This window comes from Pollicipes pollicipes, unplaced genomic scaffold (genome assembly GCF_011947565.3).
Source record: "Pollicipes pollicipes isolate AB1234 unplaced genomic scaffold, Ppol_2.1 Scaffold_6052;HRSCAF=7182_pilon_pilon_pilon, whole genome shotgun sequence".
Taxonomy (NCBI): Eukaryota; Metazoa; Arthropoda; class Thecostraca; order Pollicipedomorpha; family Pollicipedidae; genus Pollicipes; species Pollicipes pollicipes.
In genome coordinates, this window is record NW_023596805.1 from 25658010 (window position 1) to 25684588 (window position 26579).

A 26579-nucleotide genomic window follows, 5' to 3' on the forward strand; every position below is an offset into this window, starting at 1 on the left:
GGCGACCGCCGCCGCCGGCCCGCCGCCGCCCGTCGCACCCTCTCGCCTCGTGGCTGGGGCTGCGGTGCGGCGAGCTCACAGCGTAAACCTGACCAGGGCCGCCGCGTCTGGCATCAATTAGCAGTAAATTCCCGATCCGCACGCGAGTGGAGGCCGCAGGAAGGGACGCAGGTGGCGGCCGGCCGGGTGAAGCGAGGCGAGCCGTCGGCTAAGCCCTCTCGAGTTGAAACCCTCTCGACCGTCGCGGCCGCACGCGCTCGCTGGGGCTCCTGACGGCCGGCGCCGAGTTCACTCGTGTGGGCGCTCTCGCGCGGTTCGAGAGGCACCCGACCTTAGTATTCAAGTATGGGGGAGCCATTAGGCCCACCATCGCCATCGCCATCGCCATCGCCATCGCCATTGTCGGGAGACACATGCGTGGCTGCGTTCCCAGAGGAGATTGGGGGCAGCGGTCGACGGACGGCGCACCATTGCAATGCATGACGGGCGCTCGGCGGGGACTCCAAATCGCTGGAATGTCAGTCGCCAGAAGTCCGCTTGTCTCGGCGGGCCCCGGCAGAGCCGCTGTCAGGGTACGCTCAGAGTGGGATCAGGTATGCGTCTCGAAAAGCGCGGAGGACACGTCACGGATTCCTGCGCTTTTGGAGTAGTCTTTGAATGTTTTAGGGGGCGTTTAACAGCTGACAGTTCTAACTTCGAAACGTTTGAGGCCCATTACGACAAAAATTTAGCTGAGTCCGGTCCGTTAAGTAAGACACGCTTTAGGGATCAAAACGACTTTTTTCTATTCTGCTCCGTTATATTTACTGAAGGGTTGAATGAAATAGCATGGAAACCACCATAGCAATATGCTGTCATCTTTGAAATGAATTAAGCGACAAAGCAGAAAAGACAGCGATCGAAAAACTTGCAGTCAGTTCATGCAATGATTCCCGCTATGAAGTTCCATTTTGAAAGCCAGGTAGCATAGTTCGTTATGGACCAAGCAACTTAGAAACTTACATAACAACCTCTGGATTGCGTGAAAGTCTAGAAACTACAGCATGACTCGAAGCAGTCGTCTGAATCATGCGTCATGAATCAACCACACTCTAAAATACATGCGCGCATCGGCGATGCGCGCCTTCTCGACGTGTCATCGCGAAAGCACGTACCACCTTCCCAGCACCTGCCATGCCCGCACTGCAGCGCTCGCCCCTGATTGGCTGCTTCTGCAGCCGGCGGGCGCCCGTCCAATCGTCAAGCCCCGCTGTCCGGTGCCGGGTCACGAGTTATCCGTGCCCCCAGGGACTCGTTGCATGGCGGCAGTCCGTCCCGCGGTACGTCTGGGCGACGACCAACGTTGGGAAATTTAAGACGGAGTTGCGTACTTTGCCGGCGACGCCGGTCAGAGCGGCTCTGACAGTGCACCAGGAACTAATTTCTTAAATCTCATGAGACATGCTCGAGTCAGGGTGGGCAGAACATTGGTGATGTATAGTCGATGTAAAGTTTGAAAGTTCCTCCCTTGGACGAAATATCATGCATGAATTCAACGCTCAATTAGTGTTCCTCTACGCGGCGAGTCCACGGGGCCAGAATTTAGCCCGGAACGCTTGTATGCTGCACGCCATCATGCAAAACACCGTTTGTTTCAGCACTTTCCCGAACAAACTATTGTTTTAGTTGTTAATCCCTGAAGCCGGCACGGACACCCCTGGCGCATTCTGGGCAAGCTGCCGGTATAAGAGCCAACAAAACACCGGGCTTCGCCGGTGGCGTTCAGTCGCTATTTTGAGGTGAGGGTTCGTACATTGACCACACGTACTAAGTTGCTTAAAAACGAAAAACACTCGGACGCATAAACATTCCCAGGGTACAAAACCTCAGGACTTTTGGTCTTAATTGGTTGTACTGTTCTATCTACCATCAGCGTTCCTATTTTCATGCCAGGATTTTGTTGTTTGAATTTAAGAGCCTGCCCCTTTTGAAAACAATTCCGAAGTCTGGGAGCTGGTTCCCATTGTAGCCATGCATCATAAACCCCAATCAACTTGACAAATTCACTGCATCTAGCTGAAATCACTCATAAAGATATGCGTAACCTTATGATTACAGTATTCATGCATTATTGTAGCATGCTCCAACTACTGGGACACTTCTGGATGTAGACTGATATGCTTGGGCGTGGACCAGCCCAGAGGGTAATCGGTCTTTTGGTTAAATTTAGGCAGCTTCCGTCCCTTTTTACTGATCAGTCCTCCCGCGATTATTTTGTAGAACTACGTCCCCTTTCGTGCACGTTACACCATGGGGTGTTCAGAGTATGTTAGTCGAAAGCGTTCTTTGTTGGCACAATGTCAATCTCCATTTGTGGTGCTGCTCATCTTTTTCAAGTAACGGCCACAAGTCCACGCGTCTGTTTTGGAAAACCAGACCGTGTGCACTCAAGCAGAGCTGAACGCGCATAGCCAGAGAACCGGGTCTCAGACGCGGACAAATAGCCTTGCAGATGCCTCCTGTCAGTGGCATAATGCGACCGGCGCCACTGAGGCCTCTGCGCCTTCCGTGGGGGCCATCAGAGCCCATTAGGCCGCGTTTCAGCCGTCAGCGCTGACCTCCCAGCCCCCATAAGGTGAGCTTTCACTGGCCTTCCTGGCGGGGCAGCCGCGAGCGAGCGACGGTGCCACAGGCGTCCGCCCGCATCTCTTCCGGGATCTCGCGAACGTAAGAGGTGGCGTGCGAACGCCGCGTATGTTAGTTCTAGCGGGCCGACCACGTCTGAAAGCTGGCAAGCCGTTGAGCGGGTCGCTAGAAGCTAAGATGCGCGCAGTTATGATTGCGTATGCGTGTGTTCGCAAAGCGCAGGTGAGCATAACGGGAAAAAATGGGAGTTTTACCTGGACGGTGACGTCTTGAAAACTTGGGGTCCGTGTCCCATCCTAAAAGACATGTTAAATGCTACCTTTGTTCGATGGCATCCATTACCAAAGTAATCACATGCAAAGCAATGCAGTCATGCCACACATGTGCCCATCAATCGTGTGACCTGCTCTAGCTGTCTGGGTGACGTCCACGGCTGCTCCTTGTTCAGAGCAAAGTGTCTTTATTGTTTGCAAGGCGTGCAAGCTTCGTCTGCCAGGCCCGTACAGAACTGTGACACGTGTCTTGTATCACAAGAGTTAGCGCAGCCGTACCCACTCACTTCGTGTGGAGCTAATTCCTACCCCGTGGAAGAGTGCGGACCGGTCGTGGACGAATCTAGACGTATAAGGAAGACAAGGAGCGCTTTCAGCTGGCTCTACACGGCATGCAGTCTACGCGATGTCTAGTGACAGAGGCTCTTTGTGCTTTTTCACTGCCGTAACCCAAGGCGATATTATTTATATCCGCCGATTCAAGGACGCACATCATTATCGCTCTCAGAAAGAAACGCTGAAATCGCTGCCGTAGAGTACACAACATTACATTGTCTTTTGGCTTTTTTCATCATTTCGGCTGATCCCAGAAGCCGTAGGAGTGAATACGCATGCACTGAGCCACCACCTTTCCCCCTTCCCTCTTCGTCATCGTCTTTGACGGGAGCCAACTTTCAGGTACCTCATGAGCTGTGATTACCTGTCACCTGTGATCTGTAAAGATCTGTGGTGAACCAAAACCCTGGTGGCCTTGATGATCTGTCACCCGTATTAACTTCCGGCCTGTGGTCTGTGATAGCCTGTGGCCAGTGACACCGGCCAGGTATGAGATCTCAGATGACCTGTAATCCATGATGACCTGTTAGCTATGATTATCGTTACCTACGATAACCTGTGGTATGTGGTGAACTGTGATGACCTGTGATATCATGTGATGACCTGTGACCTGTGATCACCCGTGAAATGGTGCGCATGTTAGATCTCAGTGTCCAGCGCGTTGCGGGAATGTCATTCTGTTGATCTGCATCAGCCACGCAGTGTGCCGCTCTTGAACGAATCTTTGCCACCGCTGTCCCCTGACCTGGTGATCACCACCTACAGGAATCACCCGGTGATCACCACCGGCGGGAATCACTTGGTGATCACCACCGGCGGGAATCACCTGGTAATCACCACCTATGGGAATCACCTAGTGACCAACACCGGCGGGAATCACCTGGTGATCACCACCGGCGGGAATCACCTGGTGACCACCACCGGCGGGAATCACCTGGTGATCACCACTTATGGGAATCACCTGGTGACCACCATCGGCGGGAATCAACTGGTGACCACCACCGGCGGGAATCACCTGGTGATCGCCACCGGCGGGAATCACCTGGTGATCACTACCGGCCAGCTGCGTCGAATTCGCGCCGTGCCAGACGGAGTTCGTCACTGGACGTGACGTCATCTGGTCAGTTCGTCCGCCGCACCCCCTCCCCTTCACTCCCACCAGCCCCTACTCTGCCCACGATCTATCTTTACGATCTACGATCTACTCTACCTTTGGTCTGAGCCCACACCGCGCATGCGTCTATGCCTTTACACTGGATGTTCACCGGTCACAAGTGTTACTCGCCGTAACAAGAAAGAGCCACGCGCCCAGGCGGCGTCTCGCCAGCTGACGTTGCTATGGTTACGCGGCTGTCATAACCTGTCTTACCCAGACCATCACCTCCACTTTTCTCCATCTCTCGCCCCGTCAACCCTAGGTCACCTCTGTCGTAAGCACGCCCAGCCGGCCCGGCGGCACAGCATGCCGTCCCTGCCGTGTCGCGGCGCGGTCTCCGCCGCGCGGTGGAATGCGACCAATCACCGCGGGCGCTGACCGCCGTGGCGGACCGTACGGGACGCGTGATAGGTGCGTGTTTGCTAGCCCAGTGCAAGCTGATTTATGAGTGGGTGTTCACCCGAACCAAATGTAACGTCGTGCCTGCGTGGGATAGCAGGGGCAGGACGCCACTGGACTCGGTCCAATACAGACCGCCGCGTCGCTACACGTCTCTCTCTGACCGAGCTGAGCTGAATCGCTAGACGAAGACATCACGACCTCTGCCGCTAAAACACCGTCAGCCTTCCTAAAACGCTTTTCCCGTCGGCGTCCAAGTCGGCGGAATGCCAATGAATGGCCGCTGACAACCGGAGCGACGTAACAGTGGAACGCCACCACTAGCAACCCCGTTCGCCGTCCTTCGAATGCAGCTCAGCCGGTTTCCCGTTTGCTGGCGCTGCTCATCTTGAAAAACAAAGCTTCACCTAAACATCTGGGTGTGCAAGCGCATCGCATGCCATACAAAACCGCAAACGCACTTTGTTTTAGCAGGTTGAAAATACCGGGCTGAAAACTTTCTGAACATGGCCGTTGACAACGTCTGGTGTGGCAGCCATTACTAGTTCCAGTGGCCTTGAAAAGTGTTCAGAAATGACTGTCAGACAAATCGGAAGCAGATGGGCACGGTATGGCTGCATGACTGAGTCCAAACGCCACCAGCGTGCCTCAATCAGACCAAAGTCCAGTGGCGCCGCGCCGATCAATCGATCATTCTGCTGATTACAAAGATAGCACGGATCCCGCTCCTGCTGCAATCGGACCGAGCGTAATCCCACCTGTTAAGCACGTAATGCACGCGAGAGCGGTTCAAAAGGGGTGGGTTACTTCGGACCGGGGAAGTCTCTATGCCGCGTCACATCTCGTCGGCTGTGATGAGTAAGTCCATGCAGGGAGCGAACATTGCTGCGGGCGCATGGGCTCTTGCAATGCGCACCTCGGCAGCCTGAGAACCCCACACAGCTTGCCCAGGGCGGACGTCATGACCTCTGAACGCATATGACGCATAGACAGCCATGCACGCACATGACCTTGTTGGGCATTTACAGGGCGTGTTTCAAAATTGTGTGGGGTTTTGAACTGAAGTATCCATCTTGAAGATCATTCGGTGCAGATCAGAGCCTTCCCTTTCTTAAGACCTAAAACCCTACAGCTTGTGAGCTTATCACCCGCGGAGATGTGCAGACTATTTCGGGGAGGCATTTTCAAGATCACCTAAGCATCCATAACGCCATAATAATATCATTCAAATCCTGCCATTTCAATGGTCATGCAGCGATCATGAAAAACATAATTGTCCAGCCGTTCATATCTGGCTTTCGTGAGCACGACTCCCCGATTATAAGAGCCATCAATACGCTCTATAGTCAATGATGTGCAAGGTACGATGACGCGATCAGACGCATCGTGGAACATATTTACCGCATAGAGAAATTATGTTGTCTAGAGCAGTCTTTTTCACTTAAAAGCAAAACAACAGTCATAAGTGAGCTTATTTCATCAAATGCCATGCTTGCTTCGATGTCTCCATATGAAGAACATTCCCTTTAACGTTTGACTGTCAACCGCGCTGTACATTTGACTTGTTTTGACTGCATATTTCGTAACCACAATACCATGCCGAGCGGCTGGAAGCAAAATAGAAGCACAACTATTAACGTCTGACAACCAAACGTTCGAAGTCTTGCAACCACTATCGGACTGGATTCTAATTAGTTTTTTAAAGCTTTTTCCATAATCTGCCAGCTTCACGGTTTTGTTGTTGAAACTTCATGGCAGCGTTCCGTTTTATGCACACAAAGTTCAACGTCAAACAGGTGTTTTTGTTGTCACACGTTCTGAAAGGTTTGCAGTAGTGATAACGAGGAGGTGTGGCAATTTCCACGTGCTGCTTTGCACGGTGTGCACGCAAGATAGGATGTTATTAGTGCACCGTACACCCCGTTAGACACGTGAAAGGTCGTTCAGCCGCAACAACATAGTTCAACTACTCAAGGGTGAAAAAGTACTTTTTCTGTCACCGACGAAACCTGGAACCGTCTAAATTGTTACCTGGAGCCAAATTTTTCAGAAACTGTTGCGACATAACCCTAAATGCGACACACCACAAAGACAAAATAAATGCGGTGCGTCATTGCTATAAAATTTGTTTGTTTCAGGAGTTTATTTGCACTAAAGTATCATTTGCTGGCCATCAAACACTGAGGGATGATTGAGACTAAATTACTGCGATTATCAGATAAAAGAACAATAACATAAACTGCCTTGACGCATGTAGTTTCCCATTCAATTGGGGGGGGGGGGATTGTGCTTTGTAACCATGAATGTGGTTTCCTATTTTTTGTTTATGATTTTTATCCATTGCTTTTCATTAACCACAAATTTTGATGATTCAGCCCCAAACTAAGCTTGAGAAACTACACCCCTGTTTCCAACTCTGAAAACATAGTGCACCAAATCTGGGAAGAACTGTTTGAAGTGCATTTCGAAGGCAGGCTCAGCCATCCATGATCACATCCTCATATCATCAGGCATTATCATACTTGCATCCCCCTCCCTCAACCATACGTATTTTGCAAAACTACATCGCTGCGCCGCTACATTTACCGATAGCATGGCTCTACAAGCACCTGAAAATATATCACTTTTGGTTTTATGACCTTATCATACAATCAGCTGGGAGCGTTGGTGACCTGCGCTATCTTCGCATAATCATTACCAGTGCAGAACTCGCCCTTCCTAACATTATTCTAATTAATAACTACGAAACCCATGCAATATTGGTATCAAAGGATGCAAACGACATTTCTGAACGTCTCTGGCACCTCTATTTTGCTTTATAGCAATATGATGACAATTCAAAGCGTTTTATTTCACGCCTGTCCCCCGATCAGTGCGCTAAGTCTGAGGTGCAACGGACAGTGAGAGAGACCTACACCAGCGATGTTCAGCCTCTTACGTCAAAGCCGCTGTCCCTCTCGGCAACATGAAGCCTCGGATAAATCCTTGATATGTGTCGCTCCAACATCCCCCGTTTATCTCTGGAGCTACAAGTCAGGTATTCACAAACAACAAGTCCCCTAGATCGTCAGGGCTTTTTAACGCTTTTACTTGAGACAACCTCCAAGGTTGATCCTTAGAAAAGCCACATAGCGAATAAAAACTGACGATTAGCTATGCTCTTCAAGCCAGTCAGCTTCTCGCGACGTGAACAAAACTAACGGCAGCCCACAGCCTTGCACTTAACCCAGTTTATAATCGCGTGGTGAGCATTCAAGTTCGAGCAAAAACTAAATCATTCATTTGAGCCCATCTGTCTCAAATGGCATGACGCTTTAAAACGTCGCAAAACAGACTAATCACGTTCGTCGCAAGATGTTGTTGCTATCCACGATTCGTACGACTGACAATAAGCGTAGCTATTTGGAATTTTATACTGTTTAGTATGTGAAGTGAATCTTGGCTGAAAAGAAAAAAAAACACTGATCTGGGGGGCATTGGAAAAGCAATGCGTCACCAATGATCTGTGACGTCAGCACTGATAAGTAAAATTTATAGTATATCTCTGTCACCTGCACAAACACTATCCTGATTAAAGCTAGTACGCTTCGCAGCATCTTGACTCAACTTGTTCATGCAGCGAAACGTCCAGGTTTCGACATGTGCTCTACACATGCTCACGTTACAAGCGTTAGCGAATACAGACCAGTACTAAGCGTTACCACGCGCTCGGGTGGGGGTCAAATTGACCCCCACCCCCGAAAGTTTTTCCAGAATGGTTTCCGAACGACACGGCGTAGCCGCGCCTAATTTTGCATAGCTGTAGACAATTAAATAGCGGATAGTTTGGTATCCAAAATTTAGATGTACCTTTTAAAGCCGCTGACCCATGGCAGGTTAAAGTCAGGTCATGGTTTCAGCGAAGGCAATTTCTACGAAACCCTTCAATCTGATCCAACAACGGAGTGTTAGACGAGACCATATATCTCTGAGATGCTTTCTTAGGCAACACAGCAGTTGAATGAGCAAATTACACTAGGGATCGTGATCTCTAAGAATGTGATCTTTTTCTTAGAAACGGTTTTCTAGGCTCTGGGAGCACATTGGAGACCAACCTGGGACTTAAACTTGTTTGACCTTTTTAGATCCTAAGGTCATGACCTAGGAACCTGAAACTTTGACCAAAATGATTTCACGTACAGTTCAATACACTCGGTAAATTTGGTGTTTCTAGCTGTCTTAGTTGCCGGGATCTCAGGGGGCAGTCAAATTGACCTCCCCACCCGAGCGAACGGTATCTAGCCGGCCGCCCGGGCGCGTGTTAAGTTTCGTCTAGCTGGGATGGTATGTTGTAATTTGTTTTCATTTCCGCAAATTTCTAACAAATGGCTCGCAAAAGTGCGCGTTCCTGTCACAGAACATATCTCGAAAATTATGAACTTTTTACGCTTCAACTATTTATGGCATTGGATCAAAAATAAACAACCTTCCATTGTGTCTATCACTTCAACCGTACTCATTCTGGAGAGAGACACACAATGCACCCAGGTGGCCGTGAAAACGTAGTGATACAGGATTTGCTACATGCTCCTTGCCCAAAACATATGAATTATGCATACCATTGCTTTCATAATAACTCTGAGTCCAGGTGACCAGATTTCAAACTTTTGAACGTAACCTTAGTGAGTAACTTTTCCGTCACCAAAATGCATCTTATGTGAACATACCACGTGTCCCACAGTGAATTATTAGCAACGCTGACTCAATTTTCCGCCACGGAGCTGGAAATGGGTGCTATGTTCCTTGTGACGTCAGCTAGCACACTTACGTGCCTTCTCATTGCTTATGCATGCGGTCGCTGGGTAGAAGTGCGCTCAAGGGCCGTGCAAAGAATCGCACCCCAGTGCATGCTTGAATTCAGCCTGTCTTAATCACACTAGGAAACCATAAAATTATCATCTATTTATGCAGGTGAAACGGTCCACCATCATTTCCAAAGCGGTAGATCGTCCTCAGCGCGACAGCCAGGCGCCCCACCCCCATCCACCCACGCCCATTCTACCGCGTACCCATGGCTCTCTCCCTGGGCATAGTGTACCCTTCCGACCGTCCCACGCACCACATGGGAAAGTCTCCTCACACTGCTTTCGCGGCGCTGACCTCGCGTCTTTTCGGCCCTGCCGCCTCCCGACGAGCCCATTTCTAAGACATGTTTTCGCCCCGCCTCATCCCGCATTAGCAGGCGTCGAGTGTTCGCCGCCACACCTGTTGCCGCGTTTTACGGACCGGCCTTTTCTCCTCGGCTCGTCGGCCCGCGGCATCACGCCTGGCACGGTGCCAAGTGCCTCTCGACGCGCGGCGCCTCGCCGTCGGCGATATAAACGAACCAAATAATGAACGCCGCGCGCCTGGGGGGCATCCAACTGAACGCAATGCACACCCCGTTGGCGCAGAGCGTCCCTGTCCTCCATAAACCAGTACCGACTGGACGCTCACTGCCCGGAGAAGCCGCGTGGGGGGAGGGGGAGGGGGACGGCGACGCCCCTGACCGGTCGATTGGGTGCAGCTCAGCCTGCCCGTCCAGATAGCTTGCTGAGTTTCAGTTAAGCTCGTTAGGGTCAGCCAGCCGGGCGGGGGGGGGGGGGCGGCATGTAATGCCTCCCCCCCCCTCCCCCTGCACATGCCATGTCGCACGCGTAACGTGTCGCACGTGTAAGGCGATGCACGTGCAATGTACTGCATGTGTGACGCATCACACATGTAACGTGTCGCACGTAGAAAATGTCGCGCGTGCGACGTTGTTCTGTGTAGGAAATGGCTAATCTTCAGGAAGACGACGTCGCAGCCGGCAAGCCGGAAGAAAGCTCGGATGGGAATGATACACAAACCCGCGGGATCCGGCGGAACAGGCGGCGCAAACCTGCGGTATCCAGCGGAACAGGCGGCACAAACCCGCGGTATCCAGCGGAACAGGCGGCACAAACCCGCGGTATGCAGCGGAACAGGCGGCACGAACCAGCGTCATCTAAGAGGTGGCATTACTTACGGCGCATGAACGAGGCGTTTAACGCATTGCTGGTGCACACACGGGTACGTCACTAGGCTGCATATAGGCCGCCTCACCAAGCCATCAAAATGGACCCGAAATGTGTCCCGCACATTTTAGTGCGAGCCCTCGAGGGGAAAGGGGAAACGGCTTATTACGTACACAGCGCCCAGCCATCGGCACGGTCAGGTGGGGAAAGCTAACAGCTGTGCTGTATGACAACTGAATGACAGTGACATTGGTATAGTGATAGTGATAAACCCGCGCGACAGAACTGAATGAAAGTGATAGTGATCAGTTAACACAACAACATCAATTTCAAAACCCGTGGACTTAAAACGCACAACGTTGGAATACTGTGCGCCTATCACTATGTGTGAAGACAGGTCAGTATCGTGCTCTCCGTGTCTAATATCTCTCTCAAGGACTATTACAATGCGGGACAAGCGTCACACCACCAGCAGTGCATCGCAGTGGCTCGTATCACTGCGTCCACCGCTGTTATCTGTGGAACCATGGATCGTACCAGGCAAAACCAGCTCAAACGCGACGGGCGCCCAGGGCTCTTACCTTTCTGCCGTTCTCAGCAGCGTCGTCAGTTCTGCATGGCCTCTCTCCCTGGCTCCCTCCCTGCGAACGAAACCAGGTTGCCAGATGATTGGACCAGACCAGTCCTGGGACCAGTCCAGCTCTTCAGACCAAACAGAACAGCTTCCCGACCAGCTGTTACGTCAACATTCCACAGTCATTACGTCCACGGCGCTCGTACGATACGATGAACGTGGACGACACCGACAAACTTGAGCTCAGCGGTAGTTCGGCTGGTTTGTGAGCTAATCAGCTCACTTAGCTCAGCTTAGCTTAGCTGCGCGGTTTGGCATTCTTGTTCAGCTGAAGCGAGTCAGATGTTCGAAAGCGCTTCTGAAATACACCCTCACTACGGCAAGAGGAACTCACTACCAGAAGCCATGCTTCCGTCAGAAAATATGGGCCATTTTTAGTGTACCGGATGGGTTTTATGGTTTTCCCTTAGCTTCCATGCTGGTGCCACAAACGGTCATGCCTGATGAGGCGTTAAGACATGCTTCTGAAGGCGGTGGCTCGCGGCTATTCATAATGTCTGGAACTGCAGGATGTGGCCGCCCTATTTTGCGGATGTTTTCAAGCCGTTGGAAGTTCACTAAATTTGAAATGTAAACTTGCCGAGTGTTTGAACGCCGAAACCTTCAGCCCAGCACCGCCTGAAGAATCTCATCAACGCTTACCGCCTAGGGATACTTAAACCACCCCAAAAATTACACGGGAAATCGGTGGCTCTGGCCGTGTTTTAGGAAGCATTAATTTGCTGTTTTAGAGTGAAGACTGAATTTAAAACTGACGTCAGCCTCTCACAAACTTGTAAAACTATCTAAAACCTTTGAAACCCCAGCCAGTCGTGATGATGGTAGAATAGCTTTGAAACCGACCCAAAACGAAGGATAACCTAACTTCTCATTAACCTCACTCTCATAATGTCATTTCTATTTGGCAAATGACCTGATTTTAGCAACAGTCAGTGACCAAGTCATACTGAGGTGATCAACTTAAGGTAAGGTGATTCAACCTGATCAGCTCTCTTGACTTTTCCGTAGCTTATTGTGATCTATCATGTCATATTTCCACATAGCTTCCGGATCATATGACATTAACATATAATAGGATATATGTATATATGTATATGTAAATCTATAATAAAATGTTTTTATGTAAATACATATGTGTGTGTGCATATATATATATATATATATATATATATATATATATATATATACCATGAACTATGATATTCTGTGCATGAAAATGACAGCACCGGCGTCAATTCAAACTACAATGCGATATGACACCCGACTGAAAGGACTGTGCCAATCCAGTTGCACTAACAAGGAGTCGAGCAGGTGTCGGGCATGTGTCGGGCATGTGTTGCGCATGTGGCCAATCCAATTACACCGACAAAGATTCGGAGCAGGTGTCGGGCATGCTGCCGGGCATGTTTCGGGCACGGGGCCGTTCCAATGACACTGACAAATCATCGGGCATGTGACTGGACACGGCTTACTCCAGCTAAGTGCTGGGCAAAAGACTATGTGTGTGGGACCTTAAGGCACCAGTCATAATAACAACCATTTTTTAGGGCCAAAAGTTCCCTGAGTGCACTAATGCGCGTAAAAAGTAGCATTAGTTTCTTGCACGATCTAACGCAAATGGGCTGGTTGGTTCAGCGTTTATAAGTTCACCTGGCACGACCTTTCATGACTTCCAGATATGAAAGCGCACAGGATGACACGGACGGCGCCAGACGCGTTGATGTAATAATTACAAATTAATGAGAAATAAAAGCACTGCTGTCCATGTTACCGTATGCGCACATACAAACCATCACTTACGTCGTCACATCCTCTTGACCTTATCAAGCATGCAACGCAGCTTGTATACCTTAGCTATCCGTTCGATGAACTGGAAGCTGCCAAGACTTTGGTGGAAGTTGGTTAGCTAACTGTTCAGAAGTTATTCATGAAAAGCGGTAAGGCAACACTGAAGCCTTAAGACAGCCATGAACTGACGGGTAGTACAATCCAATCACGGTACATTCAAACGAAATGAGCTGGCTCAACTGACACGGAAAAGTGCTGATCCTCATCGCGCCTTGTTCACATGTATTTAAGTACGGCTCTTAGGCAGCTGAAGAGTACATAAGTCGTAAATGAGTACTCAAAATGGACTATCCTGTCCTTTGGACGCAGCCCCTTCGCCTGCCACGCGTCCCGGTCCAAAGGCCGCCTCGGCCCCACCAACCATCACTTTGCATTTCCTGTAAAAGAGGTGGAGAGCATCGCCCACTGGCTGGCCTCGCCATATGTTGACCTCGAAGTCCCATCGACCGCCGGCCCAGCGCGCACGCCGTAAGCTTTGCAAACATGATAAGTGGCCCGGCCTGCTGCCATCTATCGGCGGATGACAGCAGGAGGACAGGCGCGGATCGGCCGGCAGCAGCGACCGCAGCCTCGACAGCAACACAAGCGGTCCCTGGAGGCCATCTCCTCCAGTTGGATCGTAGGGTCATTTGGTGTGCATTGCATCGCTTCTGCCGTGACGCCAATGAGCGCGAAATAATAACAAAACGTGAGAGAACGTGCATACCCTCTGTAAATGAAATGACCAAAAGCATGACCGTGGTGAGAGCTTTCTGGCATTTAGACGCGTTTGTGCGTTGAACGCATCGGTGTTTGAAATCGCTGGTAGCCCCGGTCTCAGCGCGGTTTACTGTGAGCTTTGCTGGATGATAGGCAGCTCCAAATAGAGTCATATCATCGGCGCTAAGTTACGACCGCCGCTGTCCGCCATGAGCGTCCTAACGTCGACGAGCTGGAAATTGTGTAGCTTCAGCTGCCCAGCCAGCCCGGCCCGACTCGTCACTGCCCGTCACTGCCCGTCACTGCCTGTTACTGCCCGTCACGGCTCGCCACGGCTCGCCACGGCCCGTCATGCCTTTGATGAATGATGGATGATGATTTGGCTCGCTAGATATTTGTAAACGCGGATGGCACCACATTTAGGTTTTACCAACAAAAGCGCAATTCTTTTAAACATATAGCATAATCGGTGATAACCTACAGGCACTTCAATGCAGCCTGTTCGATTAGTGAACATTTTCCGCAGTATCACGACACCAGCACCATTCCAACACCGTATTCGATTACCACGATAAACCTCAAAGCCTAATATCGCGAAAAAAAGTACAGAATGTCAGTCGGGAGCAAGTTCAAATATTGACGACTGGACGTGCCAGCGACGCCAGACGTATTGACAATGATAGAAGAGAAGATGAACAATCGCACCGTCAAAAATAGGAGAAAAAGGTGTGGAGATTCGCACCGGTAACCGCGCGCGAAGCCCGGAGTCTTTAATTGTCAGATGCTTTTAGGGATCTATATCAGATCTCAGGGAGCGGAGAATGGGCGTGTTTTCGGAAGCTATGACAATCTGAGGGACCCGAGCATGTGGACGTGAGACCGACTGTTCGATGTCGGCGAACGCATAAAGCAAAAACGACTGCGCCACCTCGCCACTCTCCGGCCAGGGTCGTCAGAAATGAGCTGAGAGGTAGTCAACGTCACTTTTTCTGAAATCGGCCGCAAATGCAACACTCTTAGCTTAGACGGTGGCATATCCGGCAATGAAAACTGCATGAACGCCTTGCCTAGTTCATCTTGACCAATGTCCCAACAGTGCTAGCGGTGCTCACAACACTTTCGTCACAGTTACGGAAAACGTGACCCATTCAAAGTTTATTTCTCCTCCATTACAATTGGAAGGTATTGGCAGGCCTAGGGCCAGCCAATGTCCAAGCCCTAGACATCCAGCAGGATGTCACATCATCCATCAGGGTATCTGGACATCAGCAACCGGTCGGCCCGCCGCGTCACGCTGCAGAAGGAAGAAGGTCGGAGCCCGTGATGTGAGATGCTGGTGCTGGTGACGGGGCTGGTGCTGGTATGGTGAGCCCTACGAGAGGTGGGGTGGAGCGCCGAGCTGATTCTCCGGAAACTGGGTCTTTGACGGTGTCGGCTGGCCACTTCCGGACGTGAATGCACGCAGTCGGCACTGCCACCGCCGCCTCGCCCAGTGGCCTACGGTGTACGCAGTTGGCGGGCGGCTGGCACCAGCAAGACGCGCACTAGCTGCCGTGCACACTGACGGAGCAGGCGCGGCTGGAGGAGCTGCTGCTGAGGAGCTGCGGCGACACCAGAGGAGGACGACGCTGGCGCTGCGTCTGCCGACAAAGGCGGCCCTGAGGACGGCCGGGGCGGGCGGGCACGCGCGGCTGAAGGCGCTCGGTCACCAGGTGACGCGCAAACCACCATCGACTCCACCTCTGGCCAACGGCTGGCACGGGGAGCATAATGCTCGAATGGTTAGCAGGCCAATGGGTGGTTTATTTTTTATTAGCGGGCCAATATTTTATTAAATTAGCGGGCCAAATATGGCACATGCAATCGCCGACGCTCCATAAAAGGTTGAGTGACGAAGTGCGTCGCGTTCTCTTAAAAAGGGACGCTGCTGAGCGCGGTGGAGTGCCACGCCAACATGCCCCGGACGCACCAGGTGGGGCGGCTCCCAGACCCACCGCTGCCCATCACCGAGGACAAGTCGAGCCGGCCGCGGAAGCTGTACGATAACAGGGTGGACGACGAGGGCGAGCACACGCTGACGCCGAGCAGCAAGGAGACAGCCGTCCAGCCTTCCAAACAGCCAGCAGAGAGATGCGGCCCGGCCTTCCAAACACAGCCAGCAAGGAGACAGCTGCCCGGCCTTCCAAACACAGCCAGCAGAGAGACGCGGCCCGGCCTTCCAAACACAGTCAGCAAGGAGACGGCTGCCCGGCCTTCCAAACACAGGCAACAAGGAGACAGCCGCGCGGTTCTCCAAACACAGCCAACAAGGAGACGGCTGCCCTGTCTTCCAAACACAGCCAACAGGCAGAGCCACACAACTCCAACGAACGGTCAAAGGAAGACGCTGGACAGTCAGACAGTTCGACCGAGCTGTGATTTGTAGAGCAGCGAGTTAGCTCCGCTGAGCAGAATAGGACCGGAGAGGCAACCGTCTCCAAGGAATGATGCTTTCGATGACATTCGGCCAGTCCACTGGACTACCCACGGCGGAAGTAGGCAACTATCAACGCAAAAGGGTAAGCTTGAATGTACGCGTTCCCTTAACTTGTCATAATTCAGAGGTAAAATACTCGAAAAATGAATGTGTCAGCAACGGATGGGTGCAACTTAAGAAGAATGTGCAGTGGGTGGGAACAGTCCCATGAGTAGTGGATGGATCTGGAAAAAAATTAGCCGTGAAGGCCGCTAGCTTCAGCAATAAGTGACCATACAATAGAGTCGGGTAGTGACCGAGGGCAGTCGTGGACGACGACCGGCGAGCAGCCGTCCTGAGCGTCCGTGCAGTGTCGTGTCGAACGTCCGGAGCGCCGTCCGGACGCCGGCACTCCGGTACTCCGCCCGGCCGGCGCACTCTGCTCGCCTCCCTCCACCAGCACACGGCGCCTGAGCTGCTCACGAATGGCAACTGGCTCCGCTGCGAGCGTTGCCCAGAGCTGCGCAGACTCGCAGCTCAGCTCAGCTCGCCCACCCGAGCAGCGACCGCCCAGCCAGCCACCGCCCGGCCAGCGACGACCGCCCAGCCAGCAACGACCCAGCCATCCATACAGTGGCTACCCAGCCAGCGACCACCCAGCCAGCGGACCACCCAGCCAGGCACTGCCCAGCCAGTGACGACCGCCCAGCAAGCTATTGCCCAGCCATCCAGCCAGCGACCACCCAGCCAGCAGCTACCCAGCCAGCGACCGCCCAGCCACCCAGCCAGCGGCCGCCCAGCCAGCGACCCACCCATCCAGCAACCGACCAGCCAGTGGAGAAAACTGGCGACAAGAAGAAGGGCGACGGCACCGTCTACAGCCTCGCCAAAAAGCGGCTGCTGATGTGGAGCCCCGCAGCACGCCATCGGTGCAAACCATGCTGATGTACAGCCTCGCGGCACGCCATCGGTGCTGACCATGCTGATGTACAGCCCCGCGGCACGCCATCGGTGCGGACCTGAAGCATCTGCAGCGGGTCGAGGTGCGCAGCTTCAGCTCGCGTTATGTGAACCGGCATGTGCCGTCCGGGTGCGACTCAACCTAGCGCCGTTCTGCTCCGCCATCTGGATCTTAATCTGGATCATCTTTTCTTGGTCATCACGTGGCTCATCTCGTCTTGATCATCATTTTGACCGTCTAATCTTGATTATCTGATCTTGATTATCTAATCTTGATTATCTAATCTTGATTATCTAATCTTGATTATCTAATCTTGATTATCTGATCTTGATTATCTGATCTTGATTATTTAATATTAATTACTTAATATTGATCATGTAATCTTGATCATCTTGTCACGGTCATCATCTGGTCTTGGTCATCACCTTGACCATAAAATTGATAATCATTTTCGTAATATTGTATTGATTATCACCTTGTCTTTATCATGATCCTCATCATCCAATCGCAAGAACCTGCTGCAGATGTGTCCCGGCCAGCGGCCTGTGCTCTATTCGCTATGCTCTACTCACTATTCGGTGTAGATAAACACAGCGGCCGGCTTGGCATCGGATGCTGCGCGGCCTGCGTGCTCCTCCGCTGCGGCAGGGGACGGCTGGGCATCGGACACTACGCAGCCTGCGTGCTCCTCCGCTGCGGCAGCGGCACCTCAGCGCCATCGACGCCCGGCTCACGGCTGTCGCCCGTGACGCGTACCAGCGTCCAGCTGGCTTGCACGGACGCCCACGGTGCGCCACCTCGCCCCACCCGTCACCCAACCCAGAGCAGAATCTGTGGCAGGAACCGGAGCAGGAGCATTGACCTCGACGTGACCTCGACGGGTCACGATCCATGATCTCTTTTCCCGCGTCATTTCGCGACCAGTTTTCCTTTAGGCGATCACCAACACTTATTTCTCGCAGGAAATGCACTCATAGGGTATTTTCGACGTGTTTTCATCTAATTTTAGCGTTGAAGTTCAGTTTACTGTTACCTTTGTAAAGTCAGGTCATTCAAAGTCAAGCTAAGTCAACCTTTGACTTTTGTGACCGGATTTGTCCCTTTGGCAGCATACGATTTTGCTCATACAGGCACGTTTCTCACAGCCTTGGAAGATGTTTCCAATGCTGTGCTCGCCATACATGTGGCTTGTTCAATGTTAAACAAAGCCCGACTGATGAATGTCACATTGTCAATGTCAATGAATCCTCTCCACATCTTTGACCGGAAACGACATAGGTCACATTTGTCGATGACCACTTTTGCCCATCTCATGGAGGTTTCAAGAGCTAATCGACGTCCTTCTCTGCATTGTGTAAATGCTTGGTTCTTACGATGACAAAAACGGTCCATTAAAAGCTAGATTGATCTCGGTATCTTGATTAGGCGTTCCAAAAGTCACATCCGTCATCGCTATGCCACACTTGTTTTTTTTAAGAAAAAGTCCGAGACTTTGAATGGATTGATTTTTGGGATCAGATCTCATTCAAAGCAGTGCTTGTGCGAGTCCCAACCAGCCATAACCATCATGATTACCATCCGATCGCGCAATTTTAGTTCAACGACAGAACGTGATGGCGAAGGTTTAACGTCCCACAATGCTCGGCTCGGTCCGTCCTGCCCTCTGACATCATCTGATCTTTAGCACAACCGCTGCCACCAGGCCATAGCTGTCAAGGGCAAATAGCGGGCGCCTTCAGCGACTCATACCCACCGCACCACGGATGGATGGATTGCAAAGCTACGATCTAACGATTTAACGATGTTCTAATGATCTGAGCCACTGGGACGAACGCATTTTCGGATACTTATTGCAGTTTGACAAAAGCTTTCGGATATCGTGTCCACGTGGCTCTAATTTTCGTAATTGTGTTACATCTTGGCGCGAGTTCTGTGAAGCCTAGCACGCTGGGAGACGGCGAAAAGACGCCCGCATGGTGAAGGTTAATCGTGTAGCTGTCACATTTCCTTTACACCATAGTCATATTCCTGGCGGCAATCCCGCGAGAAATGTTAAGTGGGCCAGCGTGGCTGTTCCCAAGCAGTGGGCTTTAATAGGGGAACCGTTGCCAGGTGAGAAAGGTGCGTGATGATGATGTAGGAAAAAGAGCAAGTAGACCCTTGGGGCATGGGGAGCCTTGTGGTCTACTGCCAAGACCCGCACCGGGGCAACGATCATGTCGGTGGAACCGTAAGACGAGTGTACGGATTCATGCTATCCAGGGCTTTAGTGGAAAGGTTCGGCACGCAGTCACCCGAGTCAACATGCCAGTACTGCCCGAGTCAACATGCCCGAGTCAACATGCCAGACTAAACATCTGTCTTTGAGGAAGCTACACCATCTCTTCGTACTGAGAGCCTGGTGTGAGCTAAACGCGCCCTCGACAAAGGTAAAGGCTCACATAAACAAGGGTGGGACTACACAGTCCTAGCCATGATCAGATCACCCTCCCCGTTTTAGGCTATCATCCTCACATTTGAATACAACCGAGGTCAATTGATCAGAATTTCCGTTTTTGCAACTATCTGTAGCAATGCTGTAGAAATAGGTAGGCAGGCCATGAAGTTTCAATGGACGATGCGACGTGAAATCGTGGTCTAACACGGGCCCGGATGAGGGTTAAATTGACCCCCCCCCCAAGGCTTGTCTGGACTGGTTTCCGAACAGCGCGGGGTACCCCGCAAAATTTTGCATAGCTGTAGACAATTGAACGGCGGGTCGTCTGGCATCAAAAATTCAAATGCACTTTGTAAGTTCACTGACCTATGGCAGGGCAAAGTCAGCCATGCTTTCAGCGAAGACAGTTTCTAGGGAATCGTTCAATCTGATCCAACAACGGAGTCTTAGACGAAGCCGTACATCTCTGAAATGTTTTCGTAGGCAACAAAACAAAAGAATGAACAAGTTCCATCGACATAAGGTCAGAAGCGAAGGTCACACCAAGGTCAAAACCAGCCAGTTTTATTACTCTAGGGCTTGCTGTATGGGGAACCCAAAATTTCCTGGTGCTCATTTTGAACGAACTGATAGCAGGAACCGCACTACACACCTTCCATAGATTTCTTAAAGGTCAGAATAGATCACTATCCTAGAATGAGCCAGGTCAACATCTTGTTTTTACTAACAAACTGCCTAATCGTTGTAATCTTTGTCGCTTATCCAAATGCAAAACTCGGAGCGGCCTTGTATGAATTTGGTCACCATGACCTCCAAAAAGTCAAACAAGGTTACTGACCTAAGATGAGCATGTGACCCTTTGCGTAGAACAGTTATCTAGGTTCAAGGGGCCCTTTGCGGGCCAACCTGGAATTTGACCTTGTTTGACCTTATTCGACCCGAAGACTATGACCTGGGAACCTCAAAATTTGCTGTAAGTGAGTTCGCGTACAGGCCAATATACCCTGTGAATTTAGTGTCTCTAGCTTTCTCAGTTCCTGAAATCTCAGGAAGAGGTCAAATTGACCCCCACCCGAGCGAAAGGCATCCAACCGGCCACCCGGGCGCATGTTGACAGAGCGGAGCGTACACACATCATATCACGATCCATACTGACGGCAAAAAGTATGTTCTCATCAAAGCGATGGAAGTGTTATTTCACCAGCTTTCCCCCACCGCAATGCCTCAACTCATGCCCTCCTCACCGCTCTTCCACGTAGACCATGCGCGGCGGGCAGGCGTTGTCGTCGCGGCGGTACGCTGCTTCAAGCAGCGCCCCGCCCTCGGGGTCACGCCTCCGAGCTGCCCACTGCCGCAGGCCGTCAAAGGTCGCAAGGGTCATCCAGGAGGGCGGAGCAAACGGGCCGCGTTTGTCTCCCACCAGAACCTGGAAGCAGAACGGAGGAACGTGGTTGGTGGAGAGCGATGATCGGCGGAGAGAGACGATTGGCTGAGAGCGGCCACGCGACAAATGTTTGTGGTGAGAGCGATAGAAGTTTCGGAGTGCTGTTTCACGTTCAACTCATATTTTGAAATTGAATTATGTGTCCTAGTCATGTACAGTCAGCTAGAGTAGCTTCCTGTCCATAAGATATTATAACAGTAGTGAGAGATGCAAGATCTCGTCCATTTCTGACCTAATTATGATCATTAAACATTTCAGTTAAGATCAATGCTTGATGATAAAATTGAAAACATAATTCACCATCGAACAGCATCCGTTGAATACAGCCTACCCGGAAAGTTATTTTGTGTGCCAGCATATCCCACGTTCGACCGAAACCGTGAGAATGCGAGCAACAAGTCCTGAAGGTCTTGCAACATATGTTTCGGTTTCGCAACTTTCCAGCATTTCATTATTATATGAGCTGTAAGATACACGAAGCGATACTTTCTTTTAGACAGGGAGCTCGGTCGGTGATTTAGGGCAATCGCAAAGCCATTAACACGAGCCTCTGCTTCACAATTTCTAGGCATTCCGTATCTTTGAAGTGAGCAGAGTTGGAAACAGCAACGGGGGAAAAGTTAGGTACCACATGCAAGTTAAGTTTTGGAGGCGCATAAAATTTATGATTCTGATTTTTCTGTCCCAGCATATGCATGTGACCAACTGAAGTACACATTATTAGCAGCGCTCGCGGTTAGCATCCAGTCTGCTTGAAGGCAATATCGTCATTTAATGGTATACTCAACATAATTGCCGTGAAAATAAGCTAACACTACAGCAAGAATCTACCATGAATACATAAATATGTTTTGAGCCGCTTCACATATCGTGTGAGAGGCCAAGAGGAGGTTTAAATACAAAGGTCACATGTTGATGCCCATTCACATGACAAGTTCTACAAGTGAGGGTTTTGTCTCGTGCCTCAGGCAGCTCAGGTAAGTAAGAGTCTGTACATTCGACACCTGTTACCTGCCCTTAACATTAAACCCCTTGTCAGCCTCTTCCACAAGAAATGAAACAGCTAAAGATAACTTTGCGTGTTTACAACACTGCTCAATTGTTGTAGTTTTATAACGTCTCTTCCAACCATACTGTTCGGAATGCCCCTTTAAAGATCACGTACCAGTCAGAAAGCTTGCATGCTAGACCAGGCTGCTGGTGGTACAAGGCACTTGTGAGTGCTGAAGACGGTGGCCTGTGCACCATCGCTGACTTCATGTGGGGCGGGTGTCCACGCCTGGTCAACAGGCGCTCGAGTGTGGGTCCATCGGACCTCGCGCGAAGGTTTTTACAGAACAATGTCCGAACAGCGCGGTGTGGCCGCACCCAACTTTGTCTAGTTATAGTGCATTGAATAGCGGATCTTTTAGTAGAAACACATGACATGCACTTTGTAAGGTGGCTGACCTATGGCAGGTCAAAGGCGGCCCGTGGCTGTTAGCAAAGGCAATTCCCAGGAAATCGTTGAATTTCAGGCGACAACAGGGTGTTAGACAAAGATGTACGTCGTTGAAATAGTGTCTCTGGCAATTCAACAAGGATGATAGTTAACGTTACAAGTTCCATTGACCTTGGTTCGGATATAAAGGTCACACAGGATTCAGGAAAAAAATATCCTTTGTATTGCATAGGCTTCTGTATGGGAAGCTAGAGGTTTGCCCACATTTTTTATTTCTAGCTTTTATGTTTTGTATAATCATACTTATATTTTATTATATTGCTTTGTTCGTATCGTTCCATTTCGTCTTTGTTCGTTTCGAACTGCTTGATAACATGGACGGCAACAGACATCTTCCTTGGAATCTTAAAGGTGAGGAGAGATCGCTGACTTAAAATGACATACATCGGCCTTTCTTAAGAAGCCATGCCCCCTAGCGTTATCCTTGACGGTTGCTGAAATTCAAAAATCAAAACAATCTCGCGGGATTTTTGTCACCATAACCTTTTTAGGTCAAAAGGGTCACTGACCTGAATTGAACACCAGTGCCCATTCGTTTAGTACAGGCATCTAGGTTAAAAGCGGTTGCATGAGTTAGTCTTTGGGCGCTTTGGACACTAATCCGGAAATTGACCTTGTTTGACCTTATTTGACACGAACATCATGACCTGAAGACAATACACTTTGATGCAAGTAAATTTACATACAGGTTTACCTACTAAGTGTCTTTGGTGTCCCTAGCTCCTATTTTTGAGATCTTACACGACCAAACTGCTCCCAACTCGAATTTGTCGCATTCAACTGGCCACCCCGGTGCGTGCTAATTTATTATCGTTACCTTGTTCAACGCTCTGCATTAGAGCACATTTGTCCTAAAAGCTCAGGTGTTTTTAAGCATGTTTGTGCGTGTTCGTAGTGGCTTCTCGCCGATACGCACGAGATTACTTATCACATAGGCTTTTCATCCCTTTGATTTGTCTGTGAACATCTATTTCAATTCATGCCGAAGCCCATTTGGTGGAAATACTCAAATCGTATAACTAGTCATAAACGTGTTACAACCAGAATTACTTAAATGACTATTCTAAGTAACATTTCAAGCTCCACGACCGTAGCATTTCAATCGACCGTTGTTTCCATGGCAACGAACCTTGAACTTCATTTCAGCGTGTTGGCGTCCTTAGGTGGTGTGAGTTTGAATGGGACTCGGGCATACGTCCCTTCTCTGATGCCACCGTCAAACTATGTTTCCGCTCCGCTGGAGTAATAGCAAACGCTTTCACGAAGTTTCACGCTTGACAAAAGTGTTGTGTTGTGCTGCGAAATATTGACACAACGGATGTCTTTTGTTTAACTTTTTCACGGAATGGCCACAATATCTCATCACATCGAGGCCATGGACACATTACGAGAATTGCCGCTATGCCACATCGCATCAATGACTACCACGCTATTACATCAGCGACTACCATGCCAACATGGGCGGAAAATGACCACAGTAGTCGACGCAGCCCTAAAACTCCAATCAACAACAACGACTACCATGCCAACGACACCAGCAGCCACCACATCTCATCACATCGTTGGTCGCCATATCCTCATCACAGTTCACAGTACGGCCCCGTACTCATCAAAGGTCACAGTACGGCTCTGTCCTCATCACAGACCACTGGACGGCCCCTGTCCTCATCACTGATCACAGGACGGCCCCTGTCCCGATCACCGGTCACAAGACAGCTCCCGTCCCCAACACAGACCACAGGACGGTCCCCGTCCCCAACACAGACCACAGGACGGTCCCCGTCCCCATCGCAGACCACAGGACGGTCCCCGTCCCCAACACAGACCACAGGACGGTCCCCGTCCCCAACACAGACCACAGGACGGTCCCCGTCCCCAACACAGACCACAGGACGGTCCCCGTCCCCAACACAGACCACAGGACGGTCCCCTGTCCCCATCACAGATCACAGGACGGTCGCCGACCCCATCACAGATCACAGGACGGTCGCCGACCCCATCACAGATCACAGGACGGTCGCCGACCCCAACACAGATCATGGGACGGCCCGTCCTCATCACAGATCACAGGACGGCCGCCGTCCTCATCACAGATCACAGGACGGCCGCCGTCCTCATCACAGATCACAGGACGGCCCCCGTCCTCATCACAGATCATAGGACGGCCCGTTCTCATCACACCCCGCGCCGCGGCTCATCACTGGCCGCCTTTCAGCACCCGCCCGCGGGCAGCGACGTGGCTCAGGGCGGCGGCGGCTGGGCGGTGTCAGTGGGCCGCCGAGCCCCGTCACGGCATCAGACATACCGTCCGCACGCCGCTGACGCCGCCACAGTCACGTGGCACGTGGCACGTGGTGGCACGTGGTGCCAAGTTAATGGCGGCTGGGGGCTCGGCACGCAGCGACACGTGGCTCCGTGCACGGCTGCGTGTGCCTCAGTACGTGTAAACGCGTGACACGGCATAACACTCGATCCACGGTGATCTACGTAGCCCGACGCACGGCGCCGAATATGAAACCATACTCGTAGTGCAGCCACGTGGTACCATGTAGCTTGTCGCATCGTGGTACGTGGTGGGGCACGTGGCACCGCGGCCCACGCGCGCGGCACAATCAGGAATACCTTGCTGAAGTGGCGGCACAAGGAGTCGATGGGCGTGAAGCGCGCAAGACTGTGCCGTCACGCAGCCGGCGGCGCGGGGATTCTCCCCACTCTGATCCGCGTGTGATGCAGGCCTGCGCTGATTGGCGGACGAGGACCGCCGCTTGATGACGCAAGTGTGGCGGTCGCGTGAGCGCCGCCGACCGCCTGTGGCCGCTAGTGCACACGCTCGGCTGCGTTGCCAGTGCGGAATCATGTGTGATGCTGGTGAAGTCCTGTGTTGCTGGTCGTGAGCGTTGTCAGCGTGTAGATAGCGCCACAAGCCTAGCGCCTCGCCATGCCTGCGCTTAGCTAAGCGCGGGTATACGGGTCTTATCGATCCATCGGCTGCTCGGCTCGCATGACAGTTCTCAGGCATACAGGGGGGGGGGGGGGGGGGGGGCGAGTGTCTGATGTGGTGACTCCGTGAGCCAATTTCAAAATGGATGTTTCCTTGACTTAGCGCTAAATCACTGGTGCTGGGTCTGGTAGTAGTGCAAAGTTGGAAACAACATTACCTTTAATCCTGTAATCTTCGGGCTAAATGGGCTCAAATTTCAGGCTCTATTTCAGTAGGTAACAGCGAGCTTGGAAGATAACTTTCGCTGCTAAAGCTCACCATCGCCACCCTCGACGCATCGTTTGTCGCCTCCTCACCCACCCCGTGGCCGTTTCTCGTGCCATTATCCATCACACCTTTTAGGTCTCCATCCTCAGAGAAGTGATCATTCATCAAAGGACGGTAAAGAGGAGGACACGCCCCAAACCTGCACCTGACAGGCAGATTTCATTATGTTATCGCACTGAGGACCAGGTGCTATGCTGGCTTCATGGCGACAAGGTCTCTCAAGTCAAAGATAGCACGATACCTGGTGGTCAATTCTGAGAACTTATTGCCAACGAAAACTCAAGATAGCAACTCAATTTCCCCTCCTACCGTGAAATAACCCCTCGATTGCTGTCATCCTTCGAAGCGCAAAAGCCGCAGCAACAGCCTCAACAGCACACGACAGCTGGCGCACTGGGCTTGCCAGAACGTATTCTCCCAGAGAATCGATCTCACGACCCTTCCATCGCCCACCCGACTCCTCCCACTCGCAGAGGTCTCATTTACCCTACCTACAACTGGCGGCCACCTCTGTGATGTGTCTACAGACA

At 51.3% G+C, this 26579-nt stretch overlaps 1 protein-coding gene across 1 annotated transcript in view; it reads right to left on the reverse strand.

The window, feature by feature from the left end:
* The window catches only part of LOC119104396 (NACHT domain- and WD repeat-containing protein 1), a gene marked incomplete in the record, with an annotated part of 152207 nt that overhangs the window by 112388 nt on the left and 13240 nt on the right, over positions 1 to 26579 (reverse strand). Inside the window, 2 exon segments of the mRNA XM_037228092.1 lie at positions 11384 to 11443; positions 21081 to 21262. Of these exon segments, the coding sequence (XP_037083987.1) occupies positions 11384 to 11443; positions 21081 to 21217 (197 nt within the window).